Source organism: Eleginops maclovinus, chromosome 13, assembly GCF_036324505.1.
Source record: "Eleginops maclovinus isolate JMC-PN-2008 ecotype Puerto Natales chromosome 13, JC_Emac_rtc_rv5, whole genome shotgun sequence".
Classification (NCBI taxonomy): domain Eukaryota; kingdom Metazoa; phylum Chordata; class Actinopteri; order Perciformes; family Eleginopidae; genus Eleginops; species Eleginops maclovinus.
The window spans coordinates 5,481,561-5,502,818 of NC_086361.1; the positions used below are offsets into that span (position 1 = coordinate 5,481,561).

General features: G+C 40.0%; 3 protein-coding genes across 7 annotated transcripts; 2 read left to right on the plus strand and 1 right to left on the minus strand.

Moving 5' to 3' along the window:
- Nucleotides 1-74: 74 nt before the first annotated feature.
- Nucleotides 75-10,312, minus strand: LOC134874647 (nucleolar protein dao-5-like). 3 transcript variants are annotated; one of them, XM_063898728.1, is made up of 14 exons: nt 9,969-10,311; nt 7,574-7,699; nt 7,366-7,488; nt 7,126-7,278; nt 6,443-6,571; nt 6,223-6,348; nt 6,015-6,137; nt 5,774-5,926; nt 5,488-5,691; nt 4,797-4,916; nt 3,955-4,071; nt 1,158-1,331; nt 825-965; nt 75-734 (listed from the first exon to the last, which is right to left on the minus strand). In XM_063898728.1, the coding sequence occupies exons 1-14, from the start codon at nt 10,018-10,020 to the stop codon at nt 673-675; spliced, it is 1,803 nt and encodes a 600-aa protein (XP_063754798.1). In that variant the 5' UTR covers nt 10,021-10,311; the 3' UTR covers nt 75-672. The 3 variants fall into 3 exon arrangements, with proteins under 3 accessions (XP_063754798.1, XP_063754799.1, XP_063754800.1); XM_063898729.1 differs by lacking the exon at nt 3,955-4,071 and having other exon boundaries at nt 9,969-10,312; XM_063898730.1 differs by lacking the exon at nt 1,158-1,331 and having other exon boundaries at nt 9,969-10,312.
- LOC134874649 (proline-rich protein 36-like) lies at nt 9,089-15,411 on the plus strand. Its single transcript, XM_063898735.1, has 2 exons — nt 9,089-9,140; nt 14,621-15,411. Exon 2 carries the CDS (start codon nt 14,764-14,766, stop codon nt 15,286-15,288), a length of 525 nt encoding a protein of 174 aa, XP_063754805.1. The 5' UTR covers nt 9,089-9,140; nt 14,621-14,763; the 3' UTR covers nt 15,289-15,411.
- Nucleotides 11,941-21,020, plus strand: tekt1 (tektin 1). 3 transcript variants are annotated; one of them, XM_063898732.1, is made up of 10 exons: nt 11,941-12,307; nt 15,545-15,580; nt 16,200-16,307; nt 17,319-17,503; nt 17,606-17,771; nt 18,517-18,645; nt 18,788-18,934; nt 19,094-19,319; nt 19,637-19,833; nt 20,217-21,020. In XM_063898732.1, exons 4-10 carry the CDS (start codon nt 17,338-17,340, stop codon nt 20,374-20,376), a joined length of 1,191 nt encoding a protein of 396 aa, XP_063754802.1. In that variant the 5' UTR covers nt 11,941-12,307; nt 15,545-15,580; nt 16,200-16,307; nt 17,319-17,337; the 3' UTR covers nt 20,377-21,020. The 3 variants fall into 3 exon arrangements, with proteins under 3 accessions (XP_063754802.1, XP_063754803.1, XP_063754801.1); XM_063898733.1 differs by lacking the exon at nt 15,545-15,580; XM_063898731.1 differs by lacking the exons at nt 15,545-15,580; nt 16,200-16,307 and having other exon boundaries at nt 11,943-12,307.
- The last annotated feature ends 238 nt before the right edge of the window (nt 21,021-21,258 follow it).

The window sequence follows — 21,258 nt, forward strand, 5'->3', positions numbered from 1 at the left end:
CATTGACTGCTTAAAAATATCTGACCAAATGAGAAAAAAATGACTTGTAATTAATGAATGACAGAAGTAAATGATAGTTTGAACCCTTGTTTTTATTTTGAAGTAGATATTACATCTGAATAAATGAACAATATAAATAATCGTCCAACAATAAAATTCTCTTTTGAGAAATGTAACAACTGCTGGTTGTTGGTAAGATACCCCAAAGCAGCCCAATGTAAAAAAATTGAATTGAGTCAAAAATCAAATAAACACATTTGTCATTTCAGTGTGCAAAAACAATTGATTGACTTGACAATCACAGTCAGAAGTTCACATGAAAGCACAAATCTCACTTACATCAATATGTTAAACTCGTCTTAAAAAACATTAAAAAAAACACAGAGAATGCAGTTAGTGCAAACAATATCAAAAACATTAAAACCAACATAGAAGACGACATCAAACCTTTTTTTAGGAAAACTACCAAATCTGGTCCAAAAGTTTAAAAAGAAAGGGAGTACAATGAACAACACCTTAAATGAACATGTATGTACTGTATATAAAACACAGATGTGCACTTAACATTACCACTGGGATTTTTTAAGGAGCGATCTCTCTGAACATTTTCACTTTTGAAGTCCTAAATCTTCAACATAAACTAAAAAACAACATAACCAGTATTCCATCAGCTTATTCTTCTTCTGATGATTTCTCCGAGTTGATCTTCGAGAAATTTTCCGCAATCTTTTTCACTGTTTTGGAGTGTAGGAAAAACAGTAGTCTTTTAATTTGTTTCAGGTTTTATAGTAACATATACAATGACTTGTTTATGTAATAAGTACCTGGACTGGTTTTGTGCAGGCCTATGTCCCTCGCTTCTTCAACATCACACCTCTCCAGCATTATGCTCAGGATTTTGGTCACTTGTGGGTGTTTAGCTGCTTCGAACAAAGGTTCATCGTCAGAACTGCTGCTTGAGGACGCTGAAGAAAAAAGATTGAAACATTAATATGGATAATAAACAGAAAAAACCCAGATTGATAAATAAAACTTCACAATACTATATTTTCTTTAATATCTATTGTCGTGTTTTTTTAGAGGAAGCACATAGTCCTACACTTTTTGTGTTATAATGTGTATTTTTACTTTTTTAATTACTAGCCAAGACTCTTTACCTGAAACATTCTTCTTTTTTGACTTTATGGGAGTTGTGTTTTTCTTTTTCTTTGCTGGTGAAGCCTTCGGTTGTTTTTTCGTTTGTTTGCCTGTGCTTCGCCGTTTTACAAGATTAACTAAGGGTTCGTAGTCTGAGCTTCCATCAGAAAGATCTGAGCTGCCGCTTGTCCACTCTGAAAAATGAAACATAAATGTCATGACCCTAGTTTTGTTGTTATAGTTTCCTGTTTTATTTTGAAATGTTTTTCCTCTTTGTGTCTTGTCTAGCTTTATTTCCTGTCTTTAGTTTCCCTCATTTGTCTGATTGTGTTCAGCTGTTGCCTGTGTTTCTCCTCCCCTCCCCAGCAGTGTCTTAATGTGTAATTTCCCTTCTGTGTATTTATTCTTGTCTTCCATATTGCTCCTTGTTCAGTCGTCGTCATTCCTATGTTTGTCCCTGTGCCTCTTGATCCAGTCTGTTTGTTTCCCAGTCCTGTCTGCCTGTCTGGATTCCTCTCGGCTGCCCTCCTGTCTTTCTGGTTTGATTTAGTTTTGCTGCTTTTCCTTTTGATGATCGTGCCTGCTTGCACCGTTTTCGAGTTTCTTTGGAACAGCTTTTTGTTAAATAAAGCTTGCTTTTCGTTGAACCCCAATATTTGCCTCCCGTTTTCACTGCTTTGGGTCCTTACCCCAACCATGACAGTACGACCGAACTAAGAATGGACCCAGCAGATGGAAACTTTGAGAAGGAGGTATATAAACTTTCGGCTCTACTACCCGGCCCCCAGCGTTTCCCCGCCGCGGACTTCGCCGATGCTCTGCCTCTGACCTGCCTCTGACCTGCCTCTGACCTGCCCCCGGGCCGTCCACCCGAATCCCTCCTCCAGACCCCCTCCACCCACCCTTTTGGCCTTGGTCATGGGAATCCGTCGCCTCTTTAAATATTTTTTGTATGTCACCTGTATTCTTCTTTTTCTTCGCAGCAGGTGAAGCCTTCTTTATGTTTTTTAGGTTTTTGTCTGTGCTTTTCTTTTTCCCACCATAAGAGCTGTTGCTTGTTGAATATAATACAGTGGTATGCAAAAGTTTGGGCACCCCTCTGAGATTTCATGACAATTTGCTTTTCCTTTATAATAGAAGATCACAGCAACAACATTTGTTTTCCTACAAAGATGTAGACGTTTTAGTGTTTTCCAGACCAAAATTCTTAGGGTAGCATTACATAGTTTTATTATAATAAAATAAAATGCAAAAAATGGGATGTGCAAAAGTTTGGGCACCCTTATAAATAGCATTCATTTCAACACCTGTACGGATTTATAGCTGACAGGTTGCTGCACAAAATTGCTTTGATTAGCTCATTAGACCTTCAATTACAAAGACAGGTGGAACCAATTATGAAAAAGGCTATTTAACATAGGTAATAGCTGGCTGTGCCTGGCCTAGGTTCTTTCTTAGGGAGTGGCAAGATGGGGACCTCAAAACAACTCTCCACTGACCTGAAAGCTAAGATAATCCAACATTATAAATTAGGAGAAGGGTACAAAAAATTATCTGACAGGTTTAAACTGTCTGTCTCCACAGTCAGAAACGTAGTTGTGAAATGGAAGGCCACAGGAACAGTCCGTGTGAAGGAAAGATGTGGTAGGCCGACAAAAATAGGGGAAAGGCACAGGCGAAGGATGGTGAAAATGGTCACAGAGAAGCCACAGACCACCTCCAGAGAACTACAACAACATCTGGCTGCTGATGGTGTAGTTGTTCACCGTTCCACAATCCAGCGTACTTTGCACCAGGAAGAGCTCATTGGAAGGGTGATGTGCAAAAAGCCTTTCCTGAGTGTTAATCACAAGAAGAGTCGCATGAGGTATGCAAAAGCACATCTGGACAAGCCAGAAGCATTTTGGAACAAAATACTGTGGTCAGATGAGACCAAGATTGAGTTATTTGGTCATAACATGAACAGGTATGCATGGCGAAAAAAACACACTGCATTCAATGAAAAGAACTTGTTGCCCACTGTAAAATTTGGTGGAGGATCTATCATGTTATGGGGCTGTGTGGCTAGCACAGGTACTGGAAAACTTGTTAAAGTTGAGGGCCACATGAATTCCTTACAGTACCAGGAGATTCTTGACAAGAATGTTCTAGAGTCAGTCACAAAGTTGAAGCTACGCCGGGGTTGGATTTTTCAGCAGGACAATGATCCTAAGCACCGATCAAAATCCACCAAGGAATTCATGCAGAAGCACAGGTACAATGTTCTGGAATGGCCATCCCAGTCCCCAGACCTTAACATCATTGAAAATGTATGGATTTATTTGAAGAAGGCTGTCCATGCACGGAGGCCAAGAAACCTGACTGAACTGGAGACGTTTTGTGTGGAAGAATGGGCCAAAATACCACCTGCCAGGCTTAAGGGACTTGTCTGTGGCTACAGGAGGCGTCTACAGGCCGTTATTGCAGCAAAAGGAGGCAATACTAAATATTAATGGAATTATTTCTTAGGGGTGCCCAAATTTATGCACATGCCTATTTTTGTTTGAATGCACATAAACATGTTTCTGTTTGACCAATAAAAGTTATTTCACTACTGAGATGTTTCTGTTACCATAAGGTATAACATATGTTAAAATGAAGTTGCTGCTTCAAAAGCTCAGCAAGTGACAAACTGATGCAGTGGTTTTCCTAAGGGGTGCCCAAACTTTTGCATACCACTGTATAATTGAAAACATAAATACATGAAATAATAGGCATGTGCTTCCCGATAAAACATTTTCTAAAATGTTGTTCAAGACCGCATGCATTTTCTGTCACCTATGTTTTTCTTCTTTGGAGGAGAAGCCTTCATGTTCTTCCTTGTTTGTTTGTCTGCCATTTTCTTTTTCCCGAGATTAATCAAGGGTTCATCATCTGAGCTGTCACATGTCGACTCTGAAAAAGTTTTATTGGAAACACAAATACATAACATAATAGCAATGTGCTTTACAATAAACCATTTTCCTTAATATTCTAAAAGTGAAGACTTTAGCTGAGGAACCTCTACAAAAAAAGACTTTGTAGAAAAGCGGAACGCAGGTGGCGCAAGTCACATCTTCTCATTCATTTCGAAATATTTAGGGAACGTCTTCTTACTTTTGACTTCGAACGGAATGCAAGACGCTCCTTTTTAAATTTTTTCTCAGATATAATTAGAAAAAAAAGGCAATAACACACGTGCGTTATTTTCAACTGTTGACCGGCTATCAAACCCCCCCAAATCATGTGCCCCTGAACTCCTCTCTACGAATTTGAAATGAGTCATGCAACAAATTTGAATCTTTTTTTAAAACCAAAACTGAAAATATAAGATTAACGGTCAGTGCCTTCATTTCGGGAAAGGGGTTCGATGTCAACCACTCATTCTCTTAAAATACACCTAATCCGCAAGACACAATTTGCTCAACTCTTTTTTTGGCACAAAATAATTGCTTGATACTCTCCAGTATAGATTCCGAGCACATCACAGCACTGAGACCACCGTTATGAGGGTCTTAAACCACATAAATACAAAGCATAATAGGAATGTCCTACAATAAAAAAATGTTTTCAATATTCTTTATACGGTGAAGACATTTTACGAGCAACTCAATTATATAATTATATTCATATTCTGTCACCTGCATTTTTCTTCTTCTTCGCAGGTGAAGCCTTCAGTTGGACTCTTGTTTGTCTGTCCGTGCTCTTCTTTTTCCCAAGATTAATCAAGGGTTGATCGTCTGAACTATCACTTGTCGACTCTAAAATAGGTTAATGAAACACATTCATTAAAGGAAAATAGAAAAATGCTTCACAAGCATCAATAATTGTTTTAACTGATACTTTCTATATTGTACAATACTGTAATACTACAGATGACACAATGCTTAAATTAGCTTTATTCCTGGAATTATTTTCCTGTCTTTTCTATTTCTTGTATATCTCTTTGTATTGCCTTTGAATGTGATAACACAATTAGAAATAAAATAAAATAGTAGTATGTAATTATTTAAAAAACACAAACTCACAAAATTAAAAAGGGTTTGCTTAGGGATTTCACTGTTGATGTTTCGATAAGTGTTTTCATTTCTGTCACCCCTACTGGCTAAGACTGGCTGGGCCTGAGTATTTACCTGACATTATCATCTTTTTTGACTTTGTGTTCCTCCTCGGAGGTGAAGCCTTTTGTTTGTTTGTTCTTTTTTGCAAGATTACTCAAGGGTTCATCGTCTGAGCTTTCATCAGAGTTTCCGGCCAAAAGATTTTAATTTAAAAATGTCACCTTCAAAACAGTATCATGTTTTGATCATGTCATGATTAATGCAACTGTACCTCGTCTCTTTGACCCTCTGCCTTGCGCTGCAGTTTTCTTCTTTGTGTTTTTCTTGACTGGTGGTTTCTTTTTGGCAATGAGGTTCATCAAGGGCACATCATCATCAGCTGAGCTGCTGTCTTTAGGCTCCTTTGTCAACTTCCTCTTCATTGTTGCCAGTGGTTCATCATCTGAGCTGTCACTGGAAGTCTCTGCGTATTTAACTACAACGAACAAAACATATTACTATTTGGGGAAAGTAGTAAGTAAAGCATTTTTGATCGATTTTTGACTTCTGACTCCTACCCTCTTTCCTTGCTGCGTTCCTTGGTGATCTGATGACTGGGGTTGTTTTCCTAGGAGTCCCAGATCGTGACTTTCTCTCACGTTGGGGGTATTGTTTATTGGCAAGTTTACTCAGAGGTTCCTCATCTGACTCATCATCGTCGTCCAGTGATTCTGGGTAAGAAATTGAAGTTATGAATATGTTTCTTTTACAGAGAACAGCACATCTCTGTTGCATGTCAATGTAGAGAACATATGATACCTTTTTTCTTTAAATCAACCAATCTTTTCAGAGAGACTGAGCAAAGCTTCTCTGCAGCTTTTGAGGGCATTTTGTCCTTTCTTATGAGAGGCTCATCGTCGGAGTCATCATCTGTACTCATATCTGAAACATTTACATACATCAAAAGATTTAAAGCCATACTTTACAGATAGCTGAAATGTTGTGAATGACATGATTATGTAACAACCTGCTTTGTTGTCACTTGTGCCATTTGATTTGAGTGACGTGTTGTCTTTTTCCTCCACTTTCTCAGCTGGTGCAGAGACTTTTTTCTTTTTAATCAAAGGCTCGTCATCTGAGGGGTCATCAGAAGCTAAAACAGGGAAAGCCATAAACATACAGAAAGCATTAGCTTAGCTTTTAGCCTTCACAAACTGTTGACAGTCAGTTTCATTTTTTGTACTCACCTTGTTCGTCCTTTTTTGAGTTAACGTTGGAACTGTGTGTGTTTTCATGTGACTGCTTCTTTTCACTGTCTGGCTTGGCCAGGAGCTTTGAGAGAGGAACGTCTTCTTCAGAGCAGGAGCTGTTATTCCCTGATCAGACATGATGAAGGAAACAGTTATAACATTTACATTTTGGTCTGGTAAAAGGAATTACAAGTCCAACAATATATTTGGACCAAACAAAATTCCTTTGTTTCTAGTATATATATCCTGATATACTTGAACTAAGTACATATTTTCCACTACTTATAGCCAACTCAACAATTAAACTCTGAAATGTGTGTATAGTTAACAAGACTAAAAACGAGGCATATATAAAGGCAAGTCCTAAAGAAATGATTTCCTTAACTAGTTAACTTAAGTAAACATTGTAATAAAACAGTAAACTATGAATAAGTTAGTGAAAGGCCTGCAAATCAAAATATGTAGTGGAAGTACAGGACTTGGTAAGGAACCTGAAATATGTTGCTATTAGATGACTACTGATCAATTCAAAAGTAATGTTTAACCTGTGTGTATTATACTTAACAATATGTTTGCAAAGGGGGAGAATGTGAAGTATTGAGAAATAGAGTAGTAAAGAGTCTAAGTACTAGAAGTAAAACATTTTTGATGCGTTTTGACTCACACATTTGAACTCCTACCCTCTTTTTTTGCTGTGTTCCTTGGTGATCTGATGACTGGGGTTGTTTTCCTAGGAGTCCTAGATGGGAATTTTCTCTCAAGTTGGGGGTACTGTTTCTTGCCAAGTTCACTTAAAGGTTCATCATCCGAGTCATCGTCGTCATCCAGTGATTCTGGGTAAGAAATTGAAGTTATGAATCCGTTCTTTTACAGAGAACAGCACATCTCTGTTGCATGTCAATGTAGAGAACATATGATACCTTTTTTCTTTAAATCAACCATTTTTTTCAGAGGGACTGAACGAAGCTTCTCTGCAGCTTTTGAAGGCATTTTGTCCTTTTTTATGAGAGGCTCATCGTCGGAGTCATCATCTGTACTCATATCTGAAACATTTACATACATCAAAAGATTTAAAGCCATACTTTACAGATAGCTGAAATGTTGTGAATGACATGATTATGTAACAACCTGCTTTGTTGTCACTTGTGCCATTTGATTTGAGTGACGTGTTGTCTTTTTCCTCCACTTTCTCAGCTGGTGCAGAGACTTTTTTCTTTTTAATCAAAGGCTCGTCATCTGAGGGGTCATCAGAAGCTAAAACAGGGAAAGCCATAAACATACAGAAAGCATTAGCTTAGCTTTTAGCCTTCACAAACTGTTGACAGTCAGTTTCATTTTTTTACTCACCTTCTGAGTATGGGATGAATAACAGTAATAACATTTCAAATTTGGTCAGTTAAAATTATCATAAGTTTAACAATACATTTCGACCAAATGCATTGTCTGATTTAAGAAAGAATGTTCCAGAACTTTGAAGTGACTAAACATTTGACTATACATTTATTTTATGTTTAATACGAGATACTTAGAAACTAAGAACAAGGCATGTAGACAATTGAGTCACAAAAAACTTGGATTTCTTCGACACGATTTTTGTAAAACAAGATTTTAAAATAATTTAGTGAAACGAGACTGTCATAACCTAAAAACACTTTAGAAAAAGTTAAAGTGAAATTATTAATTTAATAATATAGGGATTTGATCACTACTGATACATTATCAATTAAAGTATATTAAGTTTAATATATTATGTGTAAGAAGACAGTGCTTAAACAACTTCCCGCCACTGCTTTTTACCAGTAGTACCAATAGTACAGACCACTAACGTGCATAATAGTTAATATACTAACACATTTCTCACATTTGCTCCTTTTTTAAATTAAAGTTACAGCGTAAGGATGATAAGTAATGTTACTATACAATTGTACCCATGTACAGTAGACCTTTTAAATTACTTTCAACATCGTTTATGCCAAGTTCACACTACACGATTTTTAGCCCAATTGGCCGCTCCCAGATGGATTTTGGAGCTCGGGGACGAGTAGGCGCTAAATCGGCGCTCGGCAGTCGGCGTTTGATCGTTATGTGTGAACTGCTCAAGAGCGAGGTGAGAGAGTCCCTGACAACTCCCCGACCCGTCCTCAACGCCTCCCTGACCCCCGACTGATATCTAGCCAGCTAAATATCTGGACCTGTCGGCGAGTCCAAATCCTGTAGTGTGTAAAGGGTTGTGCCTGGTAATGGGTGCGCCGACGAGCTACAGCCAATGAGAGCGCAAGACACGGGGTGAGGAAAAGCCCCGGGGAGCAGTGCACAACTTTCTAAAAAGAAGCGTTGTCCAACACAAGAAGTCGACACTACGGAAGCCGAGAACAGCTAATGATTTCTTTTATTTTGTATGCACTGTTATGTCGTGATAACGACTTATTATCTCGATATAACAAAAATCGTTTTCTCGTGATAGCGAATTAATTATTTAGTTATTTCGACATAACAAAGATTGTTTTCTCGTGATAACGAATGAATTTATAATACGTTGGACTTGATTTCAACCATTTCAACCTGCAAGAGCTGCCACGAACGGCTTCCGTAGCAGTTCATGTTAGTTTGTTTACTTGACTGGGTTTGTTTAGGGGCTACCAGTAAGCAGATGAGAGGCTGACAAACTCCTATCTATCTGGGTGCTTCAGCTAAGGTAACGTAAATATTTCTGTTGTATCGCGATAACGAAATAATTCATTCGTTATTACGAGAAAACAATCTTTGTTATGTCGAGATAACGAAATAAATTAATTCAGAAAACAATCTTTGTTATATCGAGATAACGAGATAATAAGTCGTTATCACGAGATAACAGTGCATAAAAAAGAGAAAAATCCATGGCCGTCCTCGGCTTCCGTACGACACAGTTGTTTGAAACCTGATTGTAAAGAGAAAAAAAAAACTGTAAAGTTGTAGCTAGGCTACACAATTCACTGAAGTTAACTTTAGCTGATGTGCTAACCAGCTTAAGCAAAGTAACTTATTGACAGTTTCTAGGTAAAACATAATGACATTCGAAATCCGCGTCATTTCCCGTGTCACTTCTTGCGTGTATTCGTAAGAAAACGTAGTTTGGAGACCAGACAAACAGTCCTCGGGGATTTCTCCTGGTGACAGATCGTGTAGTGTGTGACCCCCTGTCGCCGCTCAATCGCGTAGTGTGCACGCCACAACGACTTGAAGACTCCCGAGCGAGTTGTGTGGTGTGAACTGGCTAGCGATCGTACGACTTTGAAAGTCGTGTAGTCTGTGCAAGGCATTATGCTATCAAACTCTCTTAATTACTATCCTGGTAAATAATGTAATTGTATTGGTCAGTTTGGAACTTTACCATCTTAACTGTTTAAATACACAAACAGCATTGTTTTTACTTCCATACTACAAGCTAATGTTTAGCTTTTAGCTGCAAAGCAGTCCAATATCGTTTAGATATGAATTAGCGTTAAATCAACAAAACAAACAAAATAGTAAGAATAACAACCTGAAGGGTCTTGTGCCACTTCACTGGGCACGTCCGCCGTGCTGCAGTCCATGTTGTTGCTCAGTACAAGTTAATTAATCAATGCTCTCCATCCAAAACGCGCCAATCTGCTTGAACTACACTGCAGCTGTTAGCCTCTTCCTCACTTGGGATTGAGCTAAATTTGCACTTTGTTGTGATTGTTGTTAGCAGCTTTTAAGTGTACTGGTCCACGATACTTAAACTACAATCACTGTGCCACAGAGTGTCTTCAAACAAATTTAAAATCCAGTTTCTCCTGTCATCGTTGTTGTCATATGTACAGGTTTGGTTTGTTTTCTTCCGTGTCGTATTCTTTAAAAAAGTGGGCGAGGGTTGATGACGCTTACTGGAGTACAGCGGCGGAGGGAGGCTGTTTGAGGGTCAGGGTGCATACAATAAAATGGGCACCAGCGTGTAGAACTGGTAGGGCAGCCCAGAGGTGGAAGTAATACTCACATCTTGCATTTGAGTAGAAATAGGAAATACCAACGTGTAGCAAAAAGACCTTTGTTCAAAATGTTACTCAAGTAAAAATATTGGCAACTAAATATTAATAAAAGTACATGCAGATTGGCCCACTTCACAATCATATTTAGATGTTTTGATAATAATTATTGATGCATTATATGTTTATCAAAGCTGGTAAAGGGTGGAACTACTTTTAGTTACTTTATTTACTGCTTGGTAGATTGTGAATTTACTCCAGGTGTAACTAAAGTATTATTTAAATGTTGATTACAATAATACACACACACACACACACACACACACACACACACACACACACACACACACACACACACACACACACACTCACTGGCCACTTTATAAGTAATATAAAATAATACAATAAATATATATATAAATGTTTATATACATCCCCGGAAAAAATTAAGAGACCACTTTAGTATTATCATTTTCTTATTTATAGGTATGTCTTTGAGTTAAAGATCAGAGCAGAATGGCCAGACTGGTACAAGATGATAGAAAGGCAACAGTAACTCAAATAAGCACTTGTTACAACCAAGGTATGCAGAAGACCATATCTGAGTGCACAACATGTCAAACCTTAAAGCAGATGTGCTGCAGCACCAAAAGATCACACTGGGTGCCACTCCTGTCAGCTAGGAATACGAAACTGAGGCTACAATTTGCACAGTCGCAACAAAACTGGACAATAGAAGATAGGACATATGTTGCCTGCTCTGATGTGTCTTGATTTCTGCTGCGACATTCGGATTTCTATTTGGTTTCGCCAAGCCACTATATATATTTTCCTTGTTTTGTCAGTTTAGCAGGTCAGTTAATTGCATTAACACCTGTTAAGTTGCTGTTATATTCATAACCTAGTTATAAGAGATTTTTGATTTATAACTTGTCTTGTTTATAACTTGTCACATTACACTTACATTGTACATTTATACTTTATTTAATAATCCATACACTGCACTATAATGTACATAATATTCTGCGTTACATTTTGTAAATTCAATAGTCACTCAGATTACTTATTATTTATGTTCATATTCAACTGATACATATATATATATATGTATATATACACACATACATAATGCCGGTTTATTTTTATTTATATTTCTTCTGTAAGATGTTCATACTTTAGAATTCTTTATTTCTTATTTTATTTTATTTCTATGTGCAATGACGTGTATTGTATTGTATTTTGCTGCTGCAATGCAAACATTTCCCAGTCTGGGATTAATAAAGTAAATCTTATCTTATAATGTTTGTTTTGGATTTTTGGGTAAATAAAAAACCCAGTGTCATTAAACAACTCCTGTGTTGGTCCCTGACAATTGCATATAAAATGTGGTAGGGTTATTATAGTATAATTATCTTTGCATGCATGTAGGACTGATATTGTCAAGATCCTTGTTTTGTGTTTATAGTTTCCTGTTTTACTTGGAAATGTTTTCCCTCCGTTGTGTCTGGTGTAGTTTTACTTCCTTTCTTTGGTTTTCCTTATGTCTGATTGTTTCATTGTTGTCACCTGTTGACTGGTGTTTCTGCCTCCCCTCCCCAGCTGTGGCTGGTGTTGTGATTAGTGTCTTTGTATTTAGTCCTGCTTTCCTTTGTGTTCTTAGTCAGTTCGTTGTCGTCCTTCACGTACCAAGTGAAGTATTTATGTCCCGGATTTCCCTAAACTTTGTATTTTTGTTAATGGCTTTTTACAATAAAGGCACGCTTTTTGTTGAAATTGGTGTTCCACCTCCTTGTGCTGCACTTGGGTCCTGATTTACCCCCTCCCTGACAGAACGAACTGACCAAAGATGGACACAGCAGCTGATCTACACGAGGTGACAAACAAATTAATTTGCTTAAAAAATGAGTGTCGATATGCCTCAAGTATAGAGGAGAGGCAGTCTTTCTTGTCCATGGCGCGCCAAGAACTGACGTAAAGGCCCTGGTTAAGGGGCTCATTTCCCGATTGGGTAAAAGACTTTACAGGTGATTATGAGACCTGATTCCCGGCCTGCTAGCTCCAGGCACGCTAGCCCTCTGCCCGTTCCCAACTTAGCTCCTCTTGTGGACCCCTTTTTGGGATCCCGCCTGGCCTTTGGAGGCCCGCGGAGCATTCAACAGGCTCAAAAGGGATGCAAGGCCCACGCTCCTGCAGCCAAGCCTCCTGCAGCCAAGCCTTCTGCAGCCACGTTTCTGGCTCAAGTTTTGGCCCTAGCAGCCGTGTTCCCGGCTGCAGTTCCGGCCCTGGCAGCCATGTTTGTCCTCGTCACCTGTTCTGCCGGGGGTCCCGCCAACTCCTCACCCCGTCGAGTCGGTGGTCCCTCCGAAACCTGTCCCGACGGTGGTCCCATCGATCCATGTCCATTTCCATTTGGGGGTTTCGCCGTCCCATGTCCCTGTCCAGTCGGGGGTCCCGCCGACTCATGTCCCTGTCCAGCCAGGGGGTCCCGCCGACTCATGTCCCTGTCCAGTCGGGGGTCCCGCCGACTCATGTCCCTGTCCAGTCGGGGGTCCCGCCGACTCAAGCTCATGTCCCGTCGGTGGTCCTGCCAGAGTCGACGCCAGAGCAGATCTACTGGAGGGGCATTGGGTCATCGGCGGGGGGGCACTGCCGTTTGATAAATATGTTAACGCAGTGGCGACATCATAATCCAACACAGCAGAAATGCTATCAAAAAGCGAAACACGTTTTTCTTTATTATTATTAGTTTTTCTTTATTTGTTCATTTCCGTATCATGACACTTAGTCAATGACACTTAGGCGCCAGAGTATTCATTCTGGTTCAACTACGGTGGGGCTAACCCAAACAGCGATGGGGCTCAAATCAAAGCCATAATTTCAATGTGAATATATATTCAATAAAACAACACCCTCCCACAGCTAGAAACACGCACATGCAGACAGACAGACAGACAGAGGGAGAGAGAGAGACAGACGGTATAGTTAATAGTTACGTTGTCCTAAAGCCATATATAGTCTACCACACAACAGCCAAGAGTCAAAACACATCTCCAACAAATTAAGTATGCTAATTAGGCAACAATACCACAGCAAGGAAGAGCACCACCACTACCCAAAAAATGTCGGCAGGCGAAGCACAAAGTTGCGTCCATCTCAACCGAATATTCAAGCCAGCTGTATGTGCCAAACCAGGCAGCATTGAAAGATCTCTGCAGCCTTGAAGGGTACATTTTCCTGAAGGGGCACCGCGGTCCATCCCCAGGTCGTTGGCTAATGTCAGTGGTAGCATTAGCATCATGGCCAGAGTCCGTGCCCGCAGTGGTTGGCTGTGGCTGGCCATGCCAGCCCCTTTCCTCGTCCTCTTCCTCCTGTTCCTGCTGCATCCCCTGCTCCATCTCCTCTTCTTTTTGCTCATCTTCGTCCGGCCGAGCCTGGCACATGGAAGATGCGGGACCAGAGTGGTCGTCTTCCCCTGCAGGTGTCAAAGGTATGTCCTTATCCAACATGCCCGCCACCGCCATCTGTTGTTCTGTCCGACGACGTTTAAAAACAAATGTATCCATGATAAAGTTTGACCTGAGCTTAATAGGCTACGAGCACAATAGAACTTCCGGTTAACTTCCGTGTGTTGAGTGTACGCTGGACTACTTCCGGTAGGTTGTGTTGTTGTGGAGATTGGAGATGCTAGTTTAGAGTAGCTAGCTGCTAATAATTTGATTGACAAATGGATTCGGGATTTGGGACAACAGCTTAGATTTCGGGACTGTCCCGAATTTTTCGGGACGTCTGGTCAGCCTAAGCTCATGTCCTGCCGGTAGTCCTGCGGATGCCAGCACTACCGGCGGTCCAGCCGAAGCCACCTCCTGCCTCTACGGGGGTCCCGCCGACGCCAGTAAAAAAAATAGCTTCAGTAATTTACATATTTTTTTGCATTTTCTCTTAACAAAATATAAAACAGTAGTTCATGTTTTAAACATTTTACAGTTTTTGTACAGGTTTTGCCAAATAATGAAGGAAATAAAACACATAAAACACCAGGTCCATCCAAAGCCATCTCCTGCCCCTTCGGGAGTCACGCAGACGTCAGTACCAAAGGGGGGCCCGCCGACAACAGCTCATCTCCCGTCGGGGGTCCCGCCAACTTGTATTCTTGTTTCATCGGTGGCCCTGCTGCCTCCTGCTCCAGGTGCTCCATACCTTCCTCCGGAGCGGTCCCGCCGGCCTCCTGCCCGTCCTCCAGAGGGTTCCCATTGCGGCCTGCGTTGGCCTCCAGTCCGTAGTCCAGAGGTGTCTCACCATCCTCCAGCCCGTCCTGCAGCCCGTCCTCCGATGCTGTCTCGCAACTTCCAGGCCGTCCTTCGGAGCTGCCTCATCATCCTCCGGAGCTATTCCGCCGTCCTCCTGGCCGTCCTCCAGAGTTCCCTCGCCTTGGCCTCCGCCCATGCCTCCAGCCTCCGGAGTTCCCTCGCTGTGGTCTACACCCCTGTCTCAGTCCCCCGGAGTTCCATCACCGTGGTCTACGCCCATGTCTCCGACCCCCTCGGTTCCCATGCCACAAGCCCTGTCCATGTCTCATCATCTGCCTTGCCCCCGGGCCGTCCGCGTGAGATACCCTTCTCGTCCTCTGCCTTGCCCCCGGGCCGTCCGCCCGAGATACCCTTCTCGTCCTCTGCCTTGCCCCCTTGTCGTCCGCCCGAGATACCCTTCTCGTCCTGTGCCTTGCCCCCAGGCCGTCCGCCCGAGACACCCTTCTCGTCCTCTGCTTTGCCCCCGGGTCGTCCGCCCGAGACACACTTCTGTTCTCTGACTGGCCCCCGGGCGGCCACCCCTCCCCAACTGTGGCTTGTGTTGTGATAAGTGTCTTTATTTAGTGTTGCTTTCCCTTGTGTTCTTAGTGAATTCTTTGTCGTCCTTCACGTACGTACCAAGTGAAGTATTTATCATGTCCCGGATTTCCCTAAAGTTTGTATTTTTGTTAACGGCTTTTTATAATAAAGGCACGCTTTTTGTTTAAATTGGTATTCCGCCTCCTTGTGCTGCACTTGGGTCCTAATCTTTCCCCTCCCTGACAGATATTTGTTATTCAACTTTTTTTTTTAATCTCATATAGGCTACCCCCTGCAGTAGACGAATCCAAAGTACAAATGTAGGTATTTGTAATCCCAGTTGAGAAAAAGCTTAAAGCAATTAAAATTCAGAATCAAGTTTGTTTAACATAGCCTACAAGGAATTTGCTTTGGTGTCTGTTGGTGCACACATAAACAATCTGAGAAACTCATTTGCAATAGTAGGTAAAAAATGGATAATAAAATGAAGTATTTTTAAGAAACTATTTGGCATTTAAAAAGAATAAAGACAAGTATTTACACCACATTTTAATAAACAAAGAATCTTTGCTGAAAGCTAAAAAACTAAAACACTTGTGGTAAACTACAGTGTATAATTCAAGTCACCATAAAGCAAAAGCTAATACAAAAATAAAAAGAATGTTATTCTCTACAAGGCTATTCTGTATTGTATGTGTTACTAAATTATTTTTATTTGCAGAATCTTAGCTGCCCAGCCCCTTATTCTGTGGCATGAAACCACATAGTCTTTCATTTGTTTGATATTTCTCCATAAAACAGTAATAATCCATCGTTTTTCTAATGTTTCTGAACATGATATTATTTTCAACAAATTGTTTAAACAGTCAATATATTTATTTTCTTATGTATTTTGGAAAACGGACCATATCCGCCATGACGTGTTCTACGTTGCCACAGTAACCATTTGTTTTGGTACACTGTTGAGAGGCAGTTCGGCCGTCGAAACCATAGACGGTATCCACACCGACACTTTTAGCCGGGGGTTTTTCAACTGCAAGTAATAAGGTATGGTATTAAATGCGTCTTTTTGAGTATTTTTGTAACGCTAGTGAAAAAAAAAACACGTTTCTTATGTCCGTTTTTCACAAAGATAGTTAAAATTGTGTAAACCACGTTGTTTCGGGCTTGCTAACGTAAACAAAACATGTAACTGTTTAAAATGTTAACTACACTAATTGTCTGGGCTACAATCATAACGTTTCTAATGTTGTTTCACAATGAAATGTAAGTTATGCACTCTTCATGCTGCACACATAGTATGTGATGGACATTAAAAGATGTAGTTGAATATTATAACAACTAAATCGAAATTCTTAAAGCTACAAAGTAAACACTAAAGAGGGGAGTTTTATGATTTACATAGGAATGATGCTTGGTGCTCAAACATAATCAAAGTTGATCAGCAATGCTTCCATTATTTTTATTATTTTTTCTTTCAAACATTTCAACCAAGAAGTGTTGCGGAAAAAATAGACCACTGCAGCATTATCAGTTTCTCTTGTCTTATTATTTATAGGTAGTTCAATTTAAAAAAACTTTTAAAAAAAATTGTATTCTATAAACTACTGACAATTTGTGTCTGTGTTGGAATTCAACAGACACTGGAATGGCTGCCAACCAAACATGTAGAAATAAAGATTTAAGAAAAATTTGGACTGGTCTCTTAATTTTTTCCAGAGCTGTATACTCTTACAGTGGCAGGTCATATTTAGGCAAATGTCACACTGTCTGTGGCAAAAGATGGCCAGTGTGTTCGTTGCTGCAGTGTACATTCCTCCTGAAGAAAATATATTTCTTTTTTAATCAATTTAGAAATGCATTATAATTTTGAATCAATGCTAATAATTGAAACTTGATCCCTGAAGATAAGGAGATTTTGGTTTCTAGGTCCAAGATACAATACATTTGCACTGGATGTGATTATGTGTTCATTTCCCTTTACTTTAGAAGTGCTTTCCTTAATCTTTCACCATAACGCAACCACATTTCCAATAATTTGTTCAATTTTGTTTTTAGTGCTGACCAGAGGCGCATAATGTCTATCCCGGACCGTAGCATCCAGCAGTGTGTTGGACCCAATCTGGAAAATATCGAGGTGATGCGGAACCATTCTGTGCTCTTCAGAGCAGAGTGCAAGAGGCTCATCCACGAAACTGACAAATCGTGCAAACGCATGCAAAATGATGACAACAAGCAACTAGGTAAGTAGGAATACCCAAAAAAACGCTGGGTTTGGCTCTAACACGTAATATTGTAAAGACTGCAGAGCTGCACTGTTTTTGTTTTTTCCCCCTGCTGTTTAGATCAGCGGGTCAGAGATATCCAGTTTCTGAAGAAGGAGTTGGAGCTGAAGCTGGAGGAGATTATCGTGGAGATTGATGTCCTCATAGCGTTGCAGAGCAGAGTGGGGAAAGCCCTGGAGGCCTGCAGAGAACCTCTGAGAGTCACCGTGGTCTGTCTGGAGGAGAGGTAAGCAGTGGTATTAAGTATCTAAGTACATTTACTCAAGTACTCTACTTAAGTACAATTTTGAGGGACTTGTACTTTACTCGAGTATTTCAATCTTTTGCTACTTTATACTTCTACCCCACTACAACTCAGAGGTTAATGGTGTACTTTTACTCCACTACATTTTAAAATACCCTTTGTTACTTTTCAAATTTTGATTAATGATTTTAATTATATTCAACTCTTAAATCAGACTTTAGTTCCACCTGGAGTCAATTTACAAGCTACACTGCAATATGCAAAGTCATTAAAACTAGCTCCACCTTTACCAGCTTTGAGAACACTTTAATGATCAATAATTATAAAATATATTATTCTGAAATGGGCCAATCTGCATAATGACTACTTTTACTTTGGGTGCTTTAAGTATACTTTGATGCTAATACGTTTGAATTTCTACTTGAGTAACATTTGCAATGCAGGACTGTTACTTGTAACAGAGTATTCCTACACTCTGGCACTTCTACTTTTACTCAAGTACAAGATCTGAGTACTTGTCCAACCTCTGGAGTTGAGGTTTGAACCATCAGGAGAAACATGCACAATATTTATTGGGATTGGGAGCTATTGCTTGTTTTCGGTATCATGAAGTCCAAACGTTTACACTACTTTCTCTTACAATGAAGCTTAGATATAAAAAAAAAAAAGTACAACAGCAGTAAGGATGAGCAGGAGAGAATTGTTTTTATTGTTTCCTGGACTTCAGAATGAAACGTGTTCCTCCCGAGAGGCTACATGACGAGGTGGACAGAGAACTGCTTAGGGAGAGGGAGGTGATCGAGGGAGTGGCTTCCCTTCTGCAGCGTGTAGCGGAGCAGATCACTGAGCAGATACGGTAAGAAAGAAGGACTAGGTATGATCAAAACAGGGAATCTAAACTTTCTAACATATATTGTATTGAGAACTGGCAAGAAAATCAAATTAAGAGATAAAGTCACCAATAAAATTAACACGAAACATGTTGCTTCTCGTTTCAGATTGAATCGATCCATTAAGTACCATCTGGAGCAGGATCTGAAGGAGAAGTTTGAGGCTCAGTGCATCGACAACTCATGTGCCTTAATGACCACTCATTCCATCAACAGCCTGCAGAGGTCCAAACACACCCAAACTGTTCTGCAGAGGTAAACCAGCATGTCCTTTTTTGATCCAGAAAGACAGGAAAACAATATAACATCTGTGTAAAGGCAGTTTTGAAATCCAGATGATTTCAAAACATTACATTTCAGCACAGATCTTGGAAGAAATTAAAACACATATTTTAAAACGCCCTCCTTTCTCAGCTTGACAGTGACACCAGAGCAGTGGGAGAACATCTCGGACATCAACATGGCCAAAGCGGAGCAGCAGCAGACCAACTCTCTGTCCTTGCGGGCCATGGTGGAGTCTCTCCTGGAGCAGACGGTGGCTGACATGCAGAAGCAGTTCCAGGCCGCCACAGAAACATTTCAGCTCAACGTGCAGGAGATCAAGTCTGCCAAGGGACTGATGGAGGATCAACTGGCTAAGGTAAAGCAGAAACATTTGTGTATTCGGCAGCAAGAGAGAATGAAGTGAAAGGAAATGGGAGGCAAATGTTGTTTGAGAGAGAGAGAGAAGATCTGACTTGATTTATCATGTCAGTATTGATTTTTATAGACTGATAATTAGCAGTTAAAGTCAGACAAAAACGTATGACTTCCTTATTTGGGGGAATATTTTGGTATTTCTTGCCAAGTGATGATCCTTTTATTAAGAATAGACAGAACCAAAAGAAAGAAGCATTATTATATCAACAATTTCCTCAACACAAGTTGACCCTTGTCTGAACACACTTTCCTCTCTAGATTCTGTGTGAGTTTTCCAGCGAGCAGAGGAACAAAGAGGATCTGCAGGTGGCCATCGCAGAGAGCAAGCATGTTCTGAGTTTGGCTCAGGCCCGACTGGTTATGCGTCGCCAGAGGCCGGGCAAAGAGCAATGCCACGACCCGGCCCAGACCCAGCTGCTCGCTGAGGTCCAGCAGCTCAACGCTCACATCAACAGGTAAGGACAGGACTATGGGGATAGATTTGTCTTAATTGTATTTGAGTGAGCAAATCAGCAGCGTGGGCAAATGTGTAATCTGTAAACTTAAATCATTTTCCACAATCACAACATTTCACAAAACTTTTTACAAGGCTTTAACCAGAAGAAAATCTGAAAATAAATGAAAGAAAGTGTAAGAAAACATGTAGAATTGTATTTATTTAACTACCATGTTGTGCATGTCTGATCTAGATGGATTACGTAGATACATGCCATTACTGATTCCAAAAACAAAATAAGTGTACTGTACATCTTCCGGTATTGGCTGATATAGGCTATTGTTCACAGATGTTTTCAGTCGTTTCAGTCGTCATGTGCCATCTCTTGATCTGTGCTCTCAGACTCCGCGAGGCAGTGTCTCACTCCGAGGAGCAGCAGAGGGCTCTGGTGCGCTGCCAGCTGGAGCTGCAGGAGAACATCGAAAGGAAGGCCAGCTCGCTCTACATCGACGAGGTCATCTGCGCCCAGCACAGGGAGCCCATCATCATACCTAACTTCTGAACCACTGGAAATAATTGATAAAAGGTCACTTCAAATGATATGTGTCGATCTATTTCTACTTCATATGTACTTTATGTTCTAACAAATTCTCGAAATTTCTTGAACCACAAAACATAAAAACATTTTTAATGACTCTGGTCAGGTTAACAATATCTATTATTTTCTATTTCTAAATTACAAAATAAAGGATGAAGAAAATACAATAGCCTTCACACAGGGAGATCCTGTACAGAGTTTTTAATAGCGTGCCTCTGAAATATGTTATTATGTATTTGAGATAAATCCATCTCAGATTTGAACATGTAAGGTTATTTATGTTAATGGGGGTCTTCAGCAGCACCTGATCCATTTCAACATGTATTCTTTACAGTGAAAGTAGCCCTATATGCTGCATATTCAAAACATTTTGCATCATAGTTTAGTAGCTGTGTTTTTTATCAGGTGTTTCAACTTGGATACAAAGCGTTATATTTGACTTTGGGTTTTGGCGATGAAGTGATCAGATGCAGGTTGTTTGCTGCTTAATACTTTAGACATCTACATCTATAATTTTGTTCCCTTTTCGGTTCATTGAGGTGTTAGACGCTCTACTACAAAACGTTATGTTTGCATAATTTCCAATAAAGTATTTTGATTGATTTAAATTTTGAGCAGTTTTCTCTCAAAAACCAACTAAAGAAAGTTACCAAAAAGATTACTGAAGCATCCAAATAGTTGCCGATCCATTAAACTTACTTCACAGAATAATCACAATAAGCAATCATTTGTTACGTTACAGGTGCGACCATTCAAGAATATTAATATTTTAAAAATTGAGAAAATATAAGTATAATAGAAACAAGAAAAAAGTATGCAAGAGGATTTACTTTTTGCTATAATGTA

Coding starts and splice junctions, on each gene's coding strand:
- LOC134874647 (XM_063898728.1), bottom strand. CDS start 10,020: ATGGACTGCAGCACGGCGGACGTGCCCAGTGAAGTGGCACAAGACCCT. Junction 6,138..6,222: donor CACAAGTGACAACAAAGCAG/GTTGTTACATAA, acceptor TAAATGTTTCAG/ATATGAGTACAGATGATGAC. Junction 1,332..3,954: donor TCCAAAGAAGAAAAACATAG/GTGACAGAAAAT, acceptor TTCATTTTTCAG/AGTGGACAAGCGGCAGCTCA.
- LOC134874649 (XM_063898735.1), top strand. CDS start 14,764: ATGCTGTCTCGCAACTTCCAGGCCGTCCTTCGGAGCTGCCTCATCATC.
- tekt1 (XM_063898732.1), top strand. CDS start 17,338: ATGTCTATCCCGGACCGTAGCATCCAGCAGTGTGTTGGACCCAATCTG. Junction 17,772..18,516: donor GTGGTCTGTCTGGAGGAGAG/GTAAGCAGTGGT, acceptor CCTGGACTTCAG/AATGAAACGTGTTCCTCCCG. Junction 19,834..20,216: donor CTCAACGCTCACATCAACAG/GTAAGGACAGGA, acceptor CTGTGCTCTCAG/ACTCCGCGAGGCAGTGTCTC.